Here is a 16,766-nt window from a genome sequence, read left to right on the forward strand (position 1 = left end):
GCATGAAGTGTCTTATTCAACCCCTGTGTGTTTTTTTACACACACACCCCCAGCAGCAGCATCAGCATCAGCATCACAGCCAGCTCACCCCACACACTGCAGCAGCCCCCAAAAGACACACCATGTTATCAGGAAGATGAATCACTTTGATAAGCGGAGGCATCGCCTCATGGGACGAGCGTCACGTCAGATTGCCCGTCTGTGGAGAATCTGCCATGCAGGCGCTGTGCTGCAGTCCACACAGCGGAGAAGTCGTCACACATGTGTGGGAGACTACTATCCTACAGCTTCTAATTATGAATCAGAAGATGTGCGGATGTGGAAGAGAGATCATAATCATCTCAATAAAAAAAGGGGGGCAACAATGACGTGTTTTTGCCCCCCTTTCAAAACTTTATGTTCACGTTTTTGTCTCCTATATCACCATTCAAAAGAAAATGTAGTCACCCCCCCACCCAGCCCTCAGCCTTCCTCCTCATCCCTACAACACACACACACACACACACACACACACACACACACACACTTCTGAGGTGTTGCCATGGTTTCTATGTGCTCACCAGTCCTCAATAAGCAGGAGCAGACAGACAGAAGAATATATATAAAATATTATATAATATATATAATATATAATATATATATAAAAGAGTGGAAAAAGAGACATTTAAGCTAGATATGATATTAGATATTGGAGTTACCATGACAGCTGTCTATTTCCAGCTGACATTTCTGTGGCATTTGTCTCAATAAGAGCTTTTCAGTTTAACAAGCGTGGGGGGTTCATTGTGGTTAGCACTCACTGCATCGACTGTGTCCTTTCATGATGTGATGATGTAAAGTCAGTATACTACAGAGGCTCAGTTGAGACTCCACAGGCTTTATTTCCCTACAGTTATTTATTGAACTAATCTGTAAAGCAAAATCAGTAACATTTCGTTCTTACAGTTTAAACTTTTTTTTTTAACACAGTGGCTTGTTTCACTGAAAAATAACCTGTTCTTCAAATAGACTAATCATGGTAATGCCTCAGCTTCAGAATCAGGATAAAATCATTTTGCAGCAGTGTTTGATTTGTGAACAAGGAGCTTCATTTTAACTACATTCTTTCCAGTAAGTTGCCATGATTTTCAGAGGAGAGTGAATTCTTGGCTCACACTCAGCTGTACCCAAGACTGTACTATGCTGGAGATTTATATTCCTCACCAAAAAATCATCTTGCAGTCTTTTTTCAGTGCTGGAAGATGTTAGCCATCCCTGTATCCCTTATTAAAGAGAATCACAGAATGATGTAGCACTAACCCCTGCAATCTTTAGCAGTAACATGGGCCAAAGTTTATGCAGTGTCTTGGCTTACTTCCCTTATTTTCACATAAATTTGTCATAACAGGAAGTTGCTGACAATCAAATATTTTAAATACACTTTTATCAAACCTCTGATGCTAAAACCATCTATTATATCACTAGGGGAAAAAAAAAAGGAACAGGCTTAAACTTTTAGACAAGAAAATCCTTTAGAAGAGAAAATGATTAAAACATTTTGATCAAATCAAGAGCATGAACATTTTTCTTGTCATGTACCTCTGCAGTCACATCAACTTGATCAAGCTGCAGTCAAATGCTAGAGCCGGTGCAGGCTGTAGAAATAAGTGTGGATTAATGGTTGAGTTTACACAGGATTTAAGCCTGGAGTACCTCATGAAGTTTTCAAAAAGGCGTGAGGTAAACGGAAAATACTTCATAACTGTTTAAAGTAGTAGATAATTTGGAGATGATTTATAGCAGCATTAAGCAGAGGACTTTGGAAAAGTAACAAAAGCTTCAATCACACTTAAAAATGTGCTCAGACGATCTGTACAAGCAACACTCACGCTTATGTCTTTTTAATTTTGCATAGAAGCACTCAACATGCTCAGCACTTCACTTCTGCTTCATTCTAATTTTGGACTGAGTTGTTTGTTTTCTACATAATTGCTTGACTGCACCAGTGGGCCCCCCTGTTGCTCTGCTGTTAACTGTATGAGTGAGAGTGGTCCTTTATTTTGTGTGCGTGACCTGTGTGAAACATATAAATGAGTTCAAGCTTTGCACACAGTTCACAATAATAGATGGATTTTCAGTCTCGCTGTGGGAGCACCGTTTGTGACTGATGAGTTCTGTGGGACACACACACACACACACACACACACACACACACACACACACCCACGTACACACACACACACGTACACACACACGTACACACACACACACACCCCTGCTGGTTTTGTAATATTGAAACAGAGAATTTATTTATAACAGACTGACAGTGAAATAGTGTTGTTCTTTATGATTAAAAATCGAGAAATTCAGGCTAAAGGCTCGAGTGACTGTAGAGCAGACATGTTATCAATTGTAGCAAAAGTTATGCTTACTCATGTTTTTCTCAGAATCGATGTGACATCTTTGCATTCAGAGTCAGATGCCAATTTCCTGTGATTACAGTCAATTTTGTAGTTTACAGAAGTTGTCATTGTCTTGTTTATTGCTGTCATGTATTTTAAAAGTACCGGCCTCTGAGTTTTCTAATGGTGTCAGCTTGCCACCCCCTCAGCATCTGTTTGAGCGCGGTTGTGTTACTGACAGGGTGGTTCAGTCTTTATTTCCTCTAAGACAGTGGTTCAGGAACATTTTTGTCTGCCGTGTCCCCACAGCTCTTTCTGATAAGCTCAAGTGGCCCATAACGTTAACGTTATTTACCACTGTTGATTGTATAAAGGGAGATATTGTTTTTATATAAAAGATATATTTTAGTTTTTAGCTTGTGAGGGGATGTGTCTCCTTCACATTTAAAGAGTGTGTTTTTAATGAATAAATTAAGCAAGTAAAAGTGCAGGGGGGCTTTTTTAGAAGGCAGAGGGTCACCTTCAAAAGTCTTCCGGGTTTTGAAGCCCATTTATTCCCACTCCACTGCTTTATACTTAATGTTTTTCTCTGTATTGCTCCAACATCAATTACCTTGAAAACTTTTGAACAAGATCTCGTGAGAACACGGTTAAAAAATATCAAAAAATAACTTGCACCTTGCAGGAATAAAGACTCAAAATGTTAATTGCTTGGTGTTCAGTGCCCGGCAAAAGAACTTTATAAGTAATTTGAAGGCATAATAATGGGATTTAATAAGTGACTGCACACCTGGACTGTTCCTTTTCTTAGTTCCATTTGTCCATCCTCCTGATGACTCTCAGATACTTACATTGAAAGACTTAAAACAGTTTGCTTGATGACATCTTTTAAATTCTGAAGAGTTTCTGTCTCAAAAGTAAAGCAGTTGCATCACCATTAAGTGAAATGGCATGATGAGGAAAAAGCACCCTGTCGACCTTTCACAGTATGCTGCAAATTTATTGCATCTTATATTCAATAATAAAGGCTAAATTATAGGAATGTTTCACTTCACCTCACCTACACTTTTACACTACATTCTTCTTTTTTTAAATAGATTGAATGTAAAAAAAAATAAGTGGAGAGAAAGAATAGTGAAAGAGACAGCCATTCAAGGTCAAAGCCACATATATGAATATTTACGTTGACATTTGGTACACAAACCACTTGGAGAAGGGAGATGGTGACAGCAGGGATCTTAAACTGGGCAGGAGCACAGTGCTGCATACTGATCAGGGATGATGAGCTGTCTCATTGGTGAGCTAACAAAACACGAGATATCAGTGTGAAATGTAGCTGTAATGTAGCTTAGTGTCCAGTGAAAGCCGAGAGATAGATGCTCGCACCCATACCAAAATCCATTCATTTGTTTCTTAAAACTAATTAGATCATTTCATCCTTTAACGCTGAACAGTGGAGACAGAAGGTCTGAGACAACATTGCATGGCCACAATTCAGCCCACATTGCGTAGGCCAGCAGTATCCCTCAGTACTTTTTACTGCACCAGCGGACATGTAATTAAATTTTCCTGTAGTTACCGGTGCCCTTGACTCATCATTGCACACAACCATGGTGGTCAGTCACCACACACATTTGTGGGGGTTGGTGGGGGGTTCCTGCTGCCTCATGACTTTCAGTCTTCTTGCAGTGCAAAGACTCATATATATCAAGAAAAAATATCAGTCTAGCAGATGGCTTTCTAAATCTTTCCCAATTGAAGTCAAAATAAAGGAAAGTTCAAATAAATTGCGTGCCTGTGTGCAGATTTCTTTTATATTGGCTTCATCGGAGTAAATTCCATTAGCAAGAATAGCCTCCGCATAAGAGTTCATTTAACATTCAGAAAATATAATCAGCCTTTTGTATAGATCTACACAACATAAGCCAAGTAAGAAAATGCTTCCTTAGCTTCTTTTGTCAACATTTTTTTTTGTTTTATGTTTCGCATTAAATGTTAATGTTAATCATCCTATTGGCATTCACAGCAGCAATACATTTTTGACCACTTGGAGGCAGCTAAACAGGCTATAAATACAACACAGACACAGAGCTACATTAAAATCTATTTGGAGTTGTGTCTAGACACCTGATGAATGAAAGTGTTTCCCCGCTAAATGCTTTATTGCCTTCACTAGCTCATTGCTAACTTTAGTTGTTGGACAGATACTGCCTTTGGTGCTGGACAGTGAAGCTTTTTATCTGAAAATAGCTGCCTGTTGTGTGTGAAAACACTGATGAGAGTGATTTCAGAACGGTGAAGTTGCAGGACTTAAAAGCACGACAGGAGCTGAAAAGGGCTAAAAATGATCTGCAGAGCGTAGAGTGGCTCTGTGGCTTCAGCGTTACAAGTGTCTACTTTCACATTACACTTCCTGTCACCATTTGATGTAATATAAAAAAAAATCTGAAGTGCTCCTTTAAGAAAACGTGTGGGACATCAATCACATCAATGAGCGTCCTCACTGTTGATTGATATTCCTTAGTGGTTGTAAGTGGTTTCAGGGAGCTATATTAATACTTCATTAACAAAAAACAGCCTGTTTGCAGCGCTCGCCTGAAATCTTAAAAGGACAAGTGTGTCGGATTTAGTGGTTAGCGGTGTAGTTGCAGACTGCAAATGTAAACCCCTCCACTTACCCTCTTATTCCAAGTATGAGGGAGAAACTATGGTGGAACTGAAACACATGAAAACACAAAAGGTCCAATCTAGAGCCAGTGTTTATTTTGTCTGTTCTGTGCTACTGTAGAAACATGGGGTTGTAATATGGTGGACACGGTGGAAGTGGACCCAGGCATGTGTAAATATGTAAATATAAAAGTTTTTAGAATTTTCATATTTGAAGCTAGTCTTGTCTTAAACTTTCTTATTTAAAGCCGATATTGACAGATTGATGTGTACAAAGATTTGTTTTGAATAAAACTTTATATTACAAGCAAGAGTCCATAAATGAATAAAAAAATATTATTTTTCTTTCAAAATGAAACTCAGAGATCAGATCAAATAAAAACAAGTTTTTTGCAGGAGTTTACGAGCCATATCATATTTCTCTAACCTTATTCATGTTGCAAATGCTTATTTTGCAAAATGTCTTATAGACTTCCTCTGCTGTCGTTTCAAGAGCTCTCACATCTATTGGACCGAACACTCTTGAAGGACTCATTAATTTAATGACATCAAAGCCCAGGGGAGGAAAAATGTTTATGAGGAGCATAATCTCAAATGAACATCATTGAAAACAGCAACATTATTGGAAGATGAAAGCACATCTCTTTTCATCTGTGTTGATGTGCTCTCTCTCTCTCTCTCTCTCTCTCTCTCTCTCTCTTTTATTTTTTATTTTATCCCAGAGGACAGCACAGGGTTATCCTCACAAGATGCTAATGATGTGTTGCCTTTTGCAGGGATCAGCCATCAATCTGTGTACCAGCCACGGTTTCCCGTCATTATTCCTCTAAAGCAACAGTGATGAACAGAAGGAAGCAGAGAGGGTGACTGGGCCTCCCAACCTTTACCAACATGTCTTGTCATCTTGTGTTAACATCATGGCTCATTTCAAGGTGAGGAAGCTTATCAATCATACTACAGTGTGGCGCTTTGAAAGTAGTCCCATCCATTCATCAGCTGATAGACTGATGCCATTATATTTAGACCTGTGGTGGTGAACAAATATTAGCTGTTTCCTATAACATCTACACTATCTTGCCGCTCACGCTCAACAGATGGATTCTAACTATATTTTAATAGATTATTATTATATTTGGTGATGCTGCCAGAGGTAAACAGGAAGATTAGCAAAGAGAAATGTGAATTAATGCAAGTGTGGCAAGCAAAATCCTTTAAGAAGGGTGCTATTGTTCTACAGCAAGAATGAGGATTTTTCTTTTCTTTTTAAGCCTCCTTTTTAATCATTCGCTTTACTTAAATGTCTTCCAGCACAAAAAAAACAAAACACTCAGATGCTTTTAGATGCCAAGAAAGGCTGACAGTTAGAGAGATAACGCCTAAGTAAATACAGATAACTGTGATAGGATCAGCACGTGACCGGCCTGTCCCAGTGGTTAGAGACCACAGCTGACTCAGACCACCATGCAGGATAGGGTGATGTGAGAGCGTGTGCACAGTTGGAAGCTTTAGTTTTAGCACATAGCAGTAGGTGTGATGGTAGACTGTAGTTTGTACAAATCTGGGCCATAACTGTGACAACAAAATGTGCATATAATACCATTTGGAGGATGTGCAATATTTTTGGAGGATGCATTTCCCTGCTGTGAAGGTGAATGTTGCATTTCAGCTCAATATTCAGTGAAAACTTAGATTTAACTTTTCATTCATTAATTCCTTGTCTGTTTCCCCCTCATTTCCTGCTATTGAGGCGTAAAAACCCATATAAATCAATTTAAAAATGAATAACATATGAGACACAATGTTGGCATAATCTATAATTACAAGAATCATTTTTCAGAAGTTTTACTTAAGGCAATTTGGCTCTAGTACATTATTAGCGGCACAACAGTCTCTTTGCAGTCTAGAGCTGATTAATAATGTGAAACTGTGTGACAGTGACCTCTGCAGGATGACAAGAGTACAGTAATGACTGTATGACCTTTTCCTCCTTCAGTTTTCTCATAAACATGAGGCATACTTTCTTTCCTAACATGTCAACATTTATATTTATATATATTGTAATAAGTGATCGTCAGGAAAAGGAACCGCGTGACATTGGGGGATTGTTAATTTCCGTAATTGAAGAAGGTGAACGTTCAAGACACTACAGGCATCAAAGCTGTCATTAAACTATCCTCGACTGAATTCATAAGCAAGATTCATATTACACGGATTGCCATTGTGGCATCTGACGCTGGGATGCATTTAATGTAATTGCTGCTGACTATGTTGTTGATACAGGTCTCTCCTATTGTTAACATTTGGAAACTCTCCAAAGTTTACATACATGCTGTATAGATTAAACAAAAACTGAGCTCACTCATAATAAAAAAACGTTTTAATCACTAGTACAGACTGTTTTGATGACGCGAGAGGAAAGATGGCGGTCGTTCATGACCGTGAAGTCACTTATTACACTCGTATAAGCATACATAGACTTATAGCAGATACCACTAGTGAACAGTATTGATTAATGAGAGTTGGTGACTGTTTTTTTTCTCATGTTATTCACTGTAGATATCATGAGAAATAAAAACCAAAGGCACCATAACAGAACAAAAACCCACTTCCCTCAAAATGTCTCTCAACCACCAAATGAGAACAGACGTTGTCTCAGAGAGAGAGAGAGAAGTGAAGTGCTTCATCAATTTGCTGCATTCTAGGTGTATGGCATTTGAGGAATGCTGAGTCACACTTCCTGTTTCCTGTCCTTTCAGGCAATTCCCCTCTCTTATCTTTAAGATGCTGTCTGCGACCCCCAGGGAGGATTTAGTTAGATCATAACTACTGTAATGTAGCCGGGGTCAGCCGCCGTTAAGGGCTTCCTGTAAACTACTGTTGTCTCTCACTCTTATGACATCTTAACCTTTTATCTCATGAAGTCAGTATTTTACCTTTGGGTTGGTATTACTTCATAATTTCATTGCTGTTCAAACTAAAACAAAAAAACACGGTTAAACTAAAATTAATCTGAATCATAGTAGCTGCATGATGTTACCGTTATTATTATAATTATTATGACTGTCATCCTATGTCATCCTTGTTTGTTTTGTTTTATATGTACTACTCTTGCGTATTTTATCCCCATTTCCATCATTGCTAATAACTAAATAAAAAATAACATACAATACAATACAATATAAATAACTAAAATTAAAAAATATATACTGTCACACTACTTAACAGCTCAAAAAAATCTCCTGCCTGAAGTTTTATGTTACTAAGTGTGTGATTAACCCTTTACGAGAAATCATTATTTCAAACAAGTAAATATAGAAAGTAGACACTGAAACCTTGATTTAAAATGTCTGCTAAGAATGTTTTGAACTTAATGAAATTAAATACAAGAGAAAATTAAAATGGTCAATAATGTTAATATCTTTATTTAGAAAAAAACAAACAAAAAAACTATGCAAATATACAATAAAGCTTTTTTTAAGTATCTGCTGACTGTAAATTTTTTTAAAAAGTGCAAGTATTGTGCATGTAATCTCAGGTTGTTTGTTTCTGTACCATGCAAATGTTTAATCTATAACTTTACCTGTGTCGACTTTCCCGGGTCCAAGGCCTTTTTACATTATGCATGTACTGTATTTGTATTTCCATATTCCTTTTAACCATGGTGTATCAGTCTTAAATTTGTGTCCTCATACTCCATGGCTGTCATCACCAATGAGAGCCATCAATAACGGGAGTACAGCCAGTATAATAAAACTTCTGAATGTTTCCTTTCTGACTTGAACATGTTTTAGACGCTCTTAGCTGCTAAAGACAAAAGGAGCCATTACATTACATTCACTCAGAAGTTAGGGGTAAAAAATGTGTCCTTTGTTTAAAAAAATAAATTCTTTCAGCTATAAAGAAGATGTTCGGTTGGTCCCCGATCCATTTGAGTCTCACATCTCACTTGCAATCATGGCTGCATCTCATATTGTCCCTCCGTGGCGATAAAGAAGTCATTGAGAGTGTTCTGCAGAAATTCAAAGGTTGGCCGATTTTCAGGCTTCTGCCTCCAGCACATCATCATAATGTCATAGAGTTCCTCGGGGCAGCCATCCGGACGTGGCATCCTGTATGACCTGTCCAGGCTCCTGATCACCTCTGGGTTGGTCATCCCTGATTTTTTTCAAAAAAGAAAATGCACCCAGTTTAACATTTTATTGGATTTTTTGTCATATTTTGCAGTTTTTCTAGCTGCAGGCTAACAGAGCAATATTTGTTTCTAAACAATATAATAAAATGTATATGAGCTGAAGTACATTTTCACTCTTTCTTTTGTTACTTTGCGTACCTGGGTAAGGTATTCTTCCATAGGTGACTATCTCTGTGAGGAGGATTCCAAACGACCATACATCTGACTTGATGGTGAAAGTGCCAAAATTGATGGCCTCAGGAGCCGTCCATTTGATGGGAAATTTAGCACCTATCGTTTTCAAAGAGAGGGTAAAGAAAAAGTGAAGTTATTTACTGCCGACTGTAGTATTTGGATGTGCAACATGTACTCTGAGATGACAGAAATGGTAAGTGGTGAGATTTCACGATAATATTTTTGCCATATTCTGTATATTTCTGGTTGCAATTGTATTCTGGCAATGCTGGAAAATATTGCATTTACAGTTTTATTGACATGCATTTTAACCCCAAAATACAACCACACACATACATGAGCTCATAGACATTCCACCTTCCATACTTTTGGTTATCTATCATCATCAAATCTAAAAATTTAATTTCTTTAAATTTTACTATATCACAGCATAGATTGCCATCACAATATAAAATTGCATATGAGAACTACAGCACATTAAGTCAGAATAATGGTTGAGCTAAAGCATCTAACTTCAGTATCTAAATGATGCATTCAGGTCCATTGCCACCATCGAAGACACTGAGGTTCATCTTTCTCAAAAATTAAAATAACACGTCATGGGTGGTTGATGTGTCAACTACAGTATTTTTAGATAAAGTCATTGAAGCAGCATTGTATTATTTACCTAAATGTTCCATGCTAGTTTTTCCATTAAAGTGGGCACATCACGGCACATTTCCTGCTTCACAAAATGTGACAACTTGTTGCTTTGCTTTATTTTATACAATCTTAAATTCAATTTTAGACTGTTGGCTGGACAAAACAAGTAAAGTGCAGAAAGTACAAGTAAGTACTGATTATTAGACTAGTCAAAATATAACTAAATACATTATTAAATAATACTGTTGTATAAATGTTTCAAATATGTGTGTGAAACGTAGCTTCTTCTTTTGGAAGCTACTAGATGGTAGATGGTAGTTGATCAAATAAATAAAAACTTTAAAGTATTTATTTGGTCTTAGCACATATTCAATCAACTGTCTAGTTCCTCTGCACAACATTTATCATTTTCTTCACATTTCATCAAACTGAAGCTAACCTCTGTGATCAACTACACCACCCAGTGCAGTTCATGTTGTATGTTATATATTACTGAACTTACAGTAACTTGAGTTGTTGTCAGCAAACATGGTCAGAAGGAGAGATGGATGGTGTCAGAACACCTTTCCAGAGCATCCAGACCCACTTTAACTCCTGCTCATGTTTATTTTTAGTTTGGTTTAATTGCACTTATTCTAAGATTCTTTGGACAATATTTCTATGTCCAATGAATGTAATGTAATTTAGACTATCATGTTGTCTGGTTAAAATTCAGAGGGTGGCACATACTGCACCTTCTTGAGCTGTGTATTCTGACTCGATGATCCTGGCCAGGCCGAAGTCTGCTATCTTGCAGTGCAGGGTTTCATTGACCAGAATGTTGGCTGCACGCACATCTCGGTGGATGTAGTTCTTCTTCTCGATGTAGGCCATGCCTTCAGCTATCTGTCATATAGGAAGAAAAAAAGGAGTGTTGAATCAAAAATCAGAAAATGAAGCTGTTAATTTATGAATGTATCCCAATAAGTAACATGTGATATAATACTTACATTGTTTAACAGCGCACTGAATAAATGAACGCTTTGTACGTATACTATGTCTATGTGTCTGTCTACTTTGGTCAGTAGACTCAGTTGCGCACGTGTAATTGTGCAGCTACAGTACATGTGTACACTCATGTTTATGTGTGTGATATTGGCAGCAAAGTGGGTTTAACAGGATGTGCCAACTCTCAGGAAGTAAAAATGCTTTTTTTTTTGTTTTTGTGGAGGGCCAAAGTGTTCAGGGGGAGCTCACTGTGGATGGAAAATAGCATGATTTCCTGTCCGGATGTTAATAATTGACGTAGGGCGAGGCTTTCAAGCCAGATGAGCAAAAGCCCCACCACAGAAACCACACAGCTACTGCTGACAGTTTCCATGTGTATTCACATCATGACTGTGTGTGAAACAGCCACTCAAAGCAGTACTGTAGAGTAGCTAGTGTGTATAAATAGACATTGATTTTAATAAGAAGGCTAGTGCTTTTGTTTTTTTGTCAAAGGATGCAAAAATCAGAGAATTAAATATCAACGTCATGTCACAAACAAAAGCAGTAGTAGAGGAAAAAAAAAGTTTAAAATTATCAAGAATAACGGAAGCACTTACGCGCAAAGAGCAAAACAAAGGTTTGTGTGTTTGGTTCATTTTCAGAGATAAACCTTTTTTCTTTACCGAGAGGAGGAGGTTAATAATGTCATGAAAATGTCACATACAACCCTTTGTACGTTCACAGCGATCATGATGTTATTAGATTTAAAAGTTTCCCACCTGTGCTGACATGTCTATCAGCTTACTGAGCTTTAGCTTTTTTCCTTCGTCTGTTTTTAGGAAGTCCAGAAGACATCCTGCGGACAAAAAAAAAGAAGAAGAAGCATAACTGTATCATCATGAGAAACCACACCGAGCATTTTTAAATATAGCGGGTTATACAGAATGACATATTGAGATATCTTTTACTGGAAGCAACCACATTGATTTGCTGCTACCGCACATTTAGTGTAGCATATACTAAGCAACAAGGCTACAACTATTTCCTTTTAAGACTCCAGCAGGTATTTCTAATAATGAACACCTGCCAGGCACAATACTATAGCAATTCAACACAATTCTGCTTTACTTGTGAAATCTTTAGTTGACAGAATTCACAGGTTCTTATTTTGATAAGCAAATATACTTGGCAATATGACATTTTCTAATGCAGCTTTTCTGCTTTTCTATGTTTTATATAATAAATTCAATGTCTTTGATTTTGGACATTTGAAGACGTCACTTTGGAAATATTGGAATTTTCCCCTATTTTCTGAAATTCTTTCAAATATTTAATCGGGAAAATTATCAGATTAATCTGTAATGACAATATTCATTAGCTGCAGCCCTACTGATAAGTTGTGGCCCAACTTATAACTTTAACTTATCAACCCGCTGTTTGGAGGGACTTTAATCTTATGGTCCCCTCTTCATCTTTTTCTTACCGTTAATCATAAACTCCGTGACAATAAGAATGGGCTCCTTGGTGACCACAGCATGAAGGCGCACCAGTCGTTCATGCTGCAGCTGCTTCATCAGGTTGGCCTCCTGGAGAAAGGCCTCAGGCTCCATCGTTCCCTCCTTCAAGGTCTTAATAGCGACCTTCTGGGTGTTCTTATAGTAACCTGCAGTAAAAAACCAACACATACGTTTGAATTCACTGTACTCTTACTGTCTTGTCTTATAAAACGTTCCCTGTGATAAGATAAATTGTTAGTTTTCTCTCACCCATCCACACTTCTCCAAACTGCCCAGCACCCAGTTTCTTCACCATCTTCAAGGTCTCTCTGGGAATCTCCCATTCATCTTGTGCCCACGGCTGCTGGGGTTCCTTTGCCTTACAAGGGGCATACAGCCGCTGACACAAACCATCTGCTGTGCCTGCACCCAACAAAATACATGCGGTAAGATATATATATATTTATTTTTTGTACTTTCTTTTCTGTTGTGCTAAATTTAGTTACTGATATATACAGGTCTGATGAGCTCCTGTTTCCTAAAATAATCATTTTAAAAGCTTGTCTGTTTACGTCTTTCTCTTTAATTGTTTTGCCGTTGGCAGCCATTCTAGAGATTTGACCTTCTTATCTTATGTTCTAGTCACAGAAGTGGAAAGACTATAACTCCTCTCACACAGGAAATGCACAACACATCACAGGGTCTTACTTCCCCCTTTAATTCAAAGTGAGTGCAGACATAGAGCTCACAGCAGTGAATCAAATCTGAATTCAGATCAACACATGATTTATTTATGATTCGGAAACATTTCAAGAACTAAATGGTTTTTTTTTTTACTTATGAAGTCTGTGCATTGATGAAATGGATTCTGTTTATTACTTACGGGTGTAGTATTTAACCAGTTCCTGTAAAGATGGGAATGTGTTGGAGGGGGAGATGTAGTAGCCACCTTTGTCCAGACAGCGGATCTTGTAGTGTTTTACAACATCTCCTTGTTCTGATACATGATCTCTGACTGACAGTGAGAATGACCCTGAAGGGGGGGTATTCAGAGTTTAATACTTTAATGTTTGTGGAATTATACATATTGATTAATGATTGTGCCTTCCTGTGGATCACAAATAGAGACGGTAGATGTTAGTCACCTGCACACGTCTCACTCTCTCGAACCAGAAAGGCCCCAGGTTTATTTCCAGGAGCTAAAAGCAGCCGTTCTGTCTCTCTCCTACTTATGTCCTTGAAAAACCATCTGCAGAGGAGAGAAACACAAAACGCACGTCATGCCACAATTTAAAAACATTATTTAGCAGTGCATGAATCTTATCTGCCGTGCAGTTTGATAATATGTATGAAATTGTTTCTTACTTTTCCACCTCGAGTGTATCTGCCCTGGCAACATAATTAGATGGTATGAAGCCCTCCTGTCCAGTCAACAACGATTTAGCCACCCACCATTCTCCATTTCTACATTTCAACAGACAAATATGACAGTTAATTTTCCTTTCGTTTTGCTACTGCTGTATACTAGGGACAAGAGATGTTACTCACTCTTGTAAAACTTTAAGTTTGTCTCCCTTTTTGAAAGGTAGATCGCTGTCGTTGGTCGCCTTGAAGTCATGTTGTGCCACATACAGGCTCTCGTCTAAAGAGAATTACAGTAAAGAGTTATTTTAGAAGAAGTGAGCTGCGAATATCAACAGTAATTTCATTTTTCTGGCTACTGTTCTTGTCAGAGGAAGGAGGATTCTGTAGTTTGCATACTGTCTGTGACTTGAAAATGGCTTTCTGTCGTGGATAATCTCATCTTGTCCCCTGAAGAGCACAGAGGAAATCCAACCGAGATTTCAATCACTAAATGTAGCCTCCTATCACTGCTGCTAATGTCTCTCTGTACAGCAGCAACCGACTGCATAGACGCAGGCCCTTTATTTTTAGTAGATAGTTTGATACATGTATATATGCGTTGTGATTACCCTTATCAGAACAGGTGTTTCCACTGCGTGCCTGAAGAACAGAAAAATATATTTTTTTAAATTCATAATGCAGCAGTCAATGAAAAACACTGGCAAATAATCAAAGTAGTACAATTTAAAATCACTTTGGACTTAGTTCAAGTAAGTAAAGCTTTCGTGGTATAAAGTGGTATACTCACTATGTGATTTGACGAGACTTGAGCGTTGTGTTTTTTTTTGTAGGCCTTGTCATCTTTTACTTGTTTCTGGCCACTACAAGTGCAGCCCATCCTGCATGCAGAATGGAAATCTTCTTCCGTTATACCGCATAACTAAGCTACTGTAAGTAGATTTTACATGCTGCAGATAGCCTTGTAGTTCATTAGAAATGATCAAATACCACCATCCGTACATAAGTTACTGCTAAGAGCATCTGATAGTAAGAGCAAGTTCATTTCTTTCTTACCTGATGAGCTTTACTGAACAGTCTTTTCAGTCTCCGCTCCTCCCACTGCAGGGCCTGTGAATCTGTGAGTTCATACCCGGTGCTGAAAAATGAATAAAAACTGCTCAAAATTGCTCAATCATGAGGGAACGGTGTCTTTTTCATGTTATGTCTTGGTCACAAGTGCACTTACAACAAATTGTCTCACATAAGAGGAAGTGGATGTTTTTTCAACCTTATGTGGCTGCATTTGCATAAACAGTTTAAGAAGCAGCCATGTTGTTTTGTCAAAGTTAAAAACAGAAAAAAATGAAGTGCTAAAAATAACTGATAGTTGGCAAATGTGTGAAAGCATGTTTTTTGTATTTATGGATCACTTACTAGTGCTGTCTCTGAATCTATCTAAACAGATAGTTTCACATGTAGGATGATGTGCATGTTGAAACTTTTACATTTTAAAAGTCATAAGAACCAAAACAGCCATAATAATAGTTGTAAGAGCCGCTTTAAGTTACATCAGCTGTTGAATGTTCAACCTGAATGGATTAGTGTTTGTTAGTTAGTTAGTTAGTTAGTTTAGTGTGCCTGAGAATGGCACACTATATATTATTTGTTTGTCAGTGTTCAGAAGTCAAATTTTATGATTGCACATGCAAATTAAGCTGGTTAAAAATTACAACATAGTACACAGTACAGTCTAATACAACCAAAACCTAACAGGCTTGGCCATCATACTATATTCATAGTTTATTTGCCTGACTGTTTATTGAATGACTTTTGACTTTCAGTAAGTTTGTGTCAGTGCTCTAACAGGAATATTGGAAAATAATACTTTATTTTATTTATTAATGCCTTAAAGTCACATATATAAAAATAAAAAAATCACTGATCACAATCTATCTAAATATATCCACCAATGTGCAATTAAAACTGTGGCGGTAATTTTATATATCTGTTGAACAGTGACAAACTTTCTATAATGACTATTTATATTTATAAGTGTAAGTACATACCCCACATTTGTTTTTATGTGGAGAAACTGATCATTTGAAAGAAAACTAGCTTTATTTCCCCCACCCTTTGCAACTTTAATTTTTACATACCATATCAATAATCCATCATCGCGCCATTTCCACACACACACACACACACACACACCAGGAAATCTATTTCTTATCAATTTCAAGTGTAAAGTCATGTTACTGCTTGTGTGATAAACTTGTTAACCTGTTTTTCCCCCCTACAACTGATGGCTTTAAATGTTCTGTTCAAATTATTATTGACTATGTAACTGGTATATTATGGTATGTCAATAAAACTCCAGTTAAACTCTGAACTGTGTTCAGATGTTAAATATTTCAATGTTTTAAACACTGAAATATTTAACAGCTGAACACAGAACAAGAAATTATTCTTTTTATTTCAGAATTATTTGGTATTTATTTTACTTTTATAATATTACAGTAGCTGCGCTTGTGTTAATTAGTGTAATGTCAAATAAACATACAGCAGATAAATACCTTGAATTTGTCCCCCAGCTTCTGTCTTTAAAAGTACTCCAGATACAAAATGTCTTCAATTTCCTTATTGAAAACCAACTTGTCAGTGTGTCACTCTCACTCGCTCACTTTGTTTCTGAAAGTCTCTCTCTCTCTCTCTCTCTCTCTTGCTCTTTCCTTTCTTTTTTTTCTCTCTCTCACTCACACACACACAGTGAAGACCACAGCCTCGGGGGGGGGGGGGGGGGGGGATAGTTTACCGTAAATAGATATCAGTTTGTCTGTTTGTTTTTTGTCTACTTCCTCCCTTGCCTCTTCAAACTTCAACCTTCAAACTAGTTAACGAATG

At 37.5% G+C, this 16,766-nt stretch overlaps 2 protein-coding genes across 3 annotated transcripts in view; one reads left to right on the top strand and one right to left on the bottom strand.

The window, feature by feature from the left end:
• Positions 1-8,562, top strand: part of si:dkey-71h2.2 (low density lipoprotein receptor adapter protein 1) — a 78,378-nt gene extending 69,816 nt beyond the window's left edge. Inside the window, exons 9-10 of one of the 2 annotated variants that reach the window (XR_003463176.1) lie at positions 5,825-5,980; positions 7,805-8,562. Coding sequence is in view for 1 of the 2 variants with exons in the window: in XM_027284109.1 (XP_027139910.1) it covers positions 5,825-5,915 (91 nt within the window). In the remaining variant the exon portion in view is untranslated. Of the gene's footprint in view, positions 1-5,824 lie in introns of both variants that reach the window. The other variant, XM_027284109.1, reaches the window with a different exon arrangement.
• Positions 8,563-8,712: 150 nt separating this feature from the next.
• blk (BLK proto-oncogene, Src family tyrosine kinase) lies at positions 8,713-16,561 on the bottom strand. Its single transcript, XM_019268569.2, has 14 exons — positions 16,439-16,561; positions 14,940-15,021; positions 14,674-14,764; positions 14,495-14,525; positions 14,070-14,163; positions 13,887-13,985; positions 13,667-13,770; positions 13,405-13,554; positions 12,792-12,944; positions 12,509-12,688; positions 11,805-11,881; positions 10,791-10,941; positions 9,379-9,510; positions 8,713-9,203 (listed from the first exon to the last, which is right to left on the bottom strand). Exons 3-14 carry the CDS (start codon positions 14,761-14,763, stop codon positions 9,001-9,003), a joined length of 1,464 nt encoding a protein of 487 aa, XP_019124114.1. The 5' UTR covers position 14,764; positions 14,940-15,021; positions 16,439-16,561; the 3' UTR covers positions 8,713-9,000.
• Positions 16,562-16,766: the final 205 nt, after the last annotated feature.

This window comes from Larimichthys crocea, chromosome XI, assembly GCF_000972845.2.
Source record: "Larimichthys crocea isolate SSNF chromosome XI, L_crocea_2.0, whole genome shotgun sequence".
NCBI lineage: Eukaryota > Metazoa > Chordata > Actinopteri > Sciaenidae > Larimichthys > Larimichthys crocea.

Excerpts from the sequence above, each read along its gene's own strand:
- blk (XM_019268569.2), bottom strand. The coding sequence starts at position 14,763 with ATGGGCTGCACTTGTAGTGGCCAGAAACAAGTAAAAGATGACAAGGCC. Across the intron at positions 14,526-14,673 it reads AAGTCTCGTCAAATCACATA|GCACGCAGTGGAAACACCTG; the intron begins GTGAGTATACCA and ends TCTGTTCTTCAG. Across the intron at positions 11,882-12,508 it reads CACGGAGTTTATGATTAACG|GATGTCTTCTGGACTTCCTA; the intron begins GTAAGAAAAAGA and ends TTTTGTCCGCAG.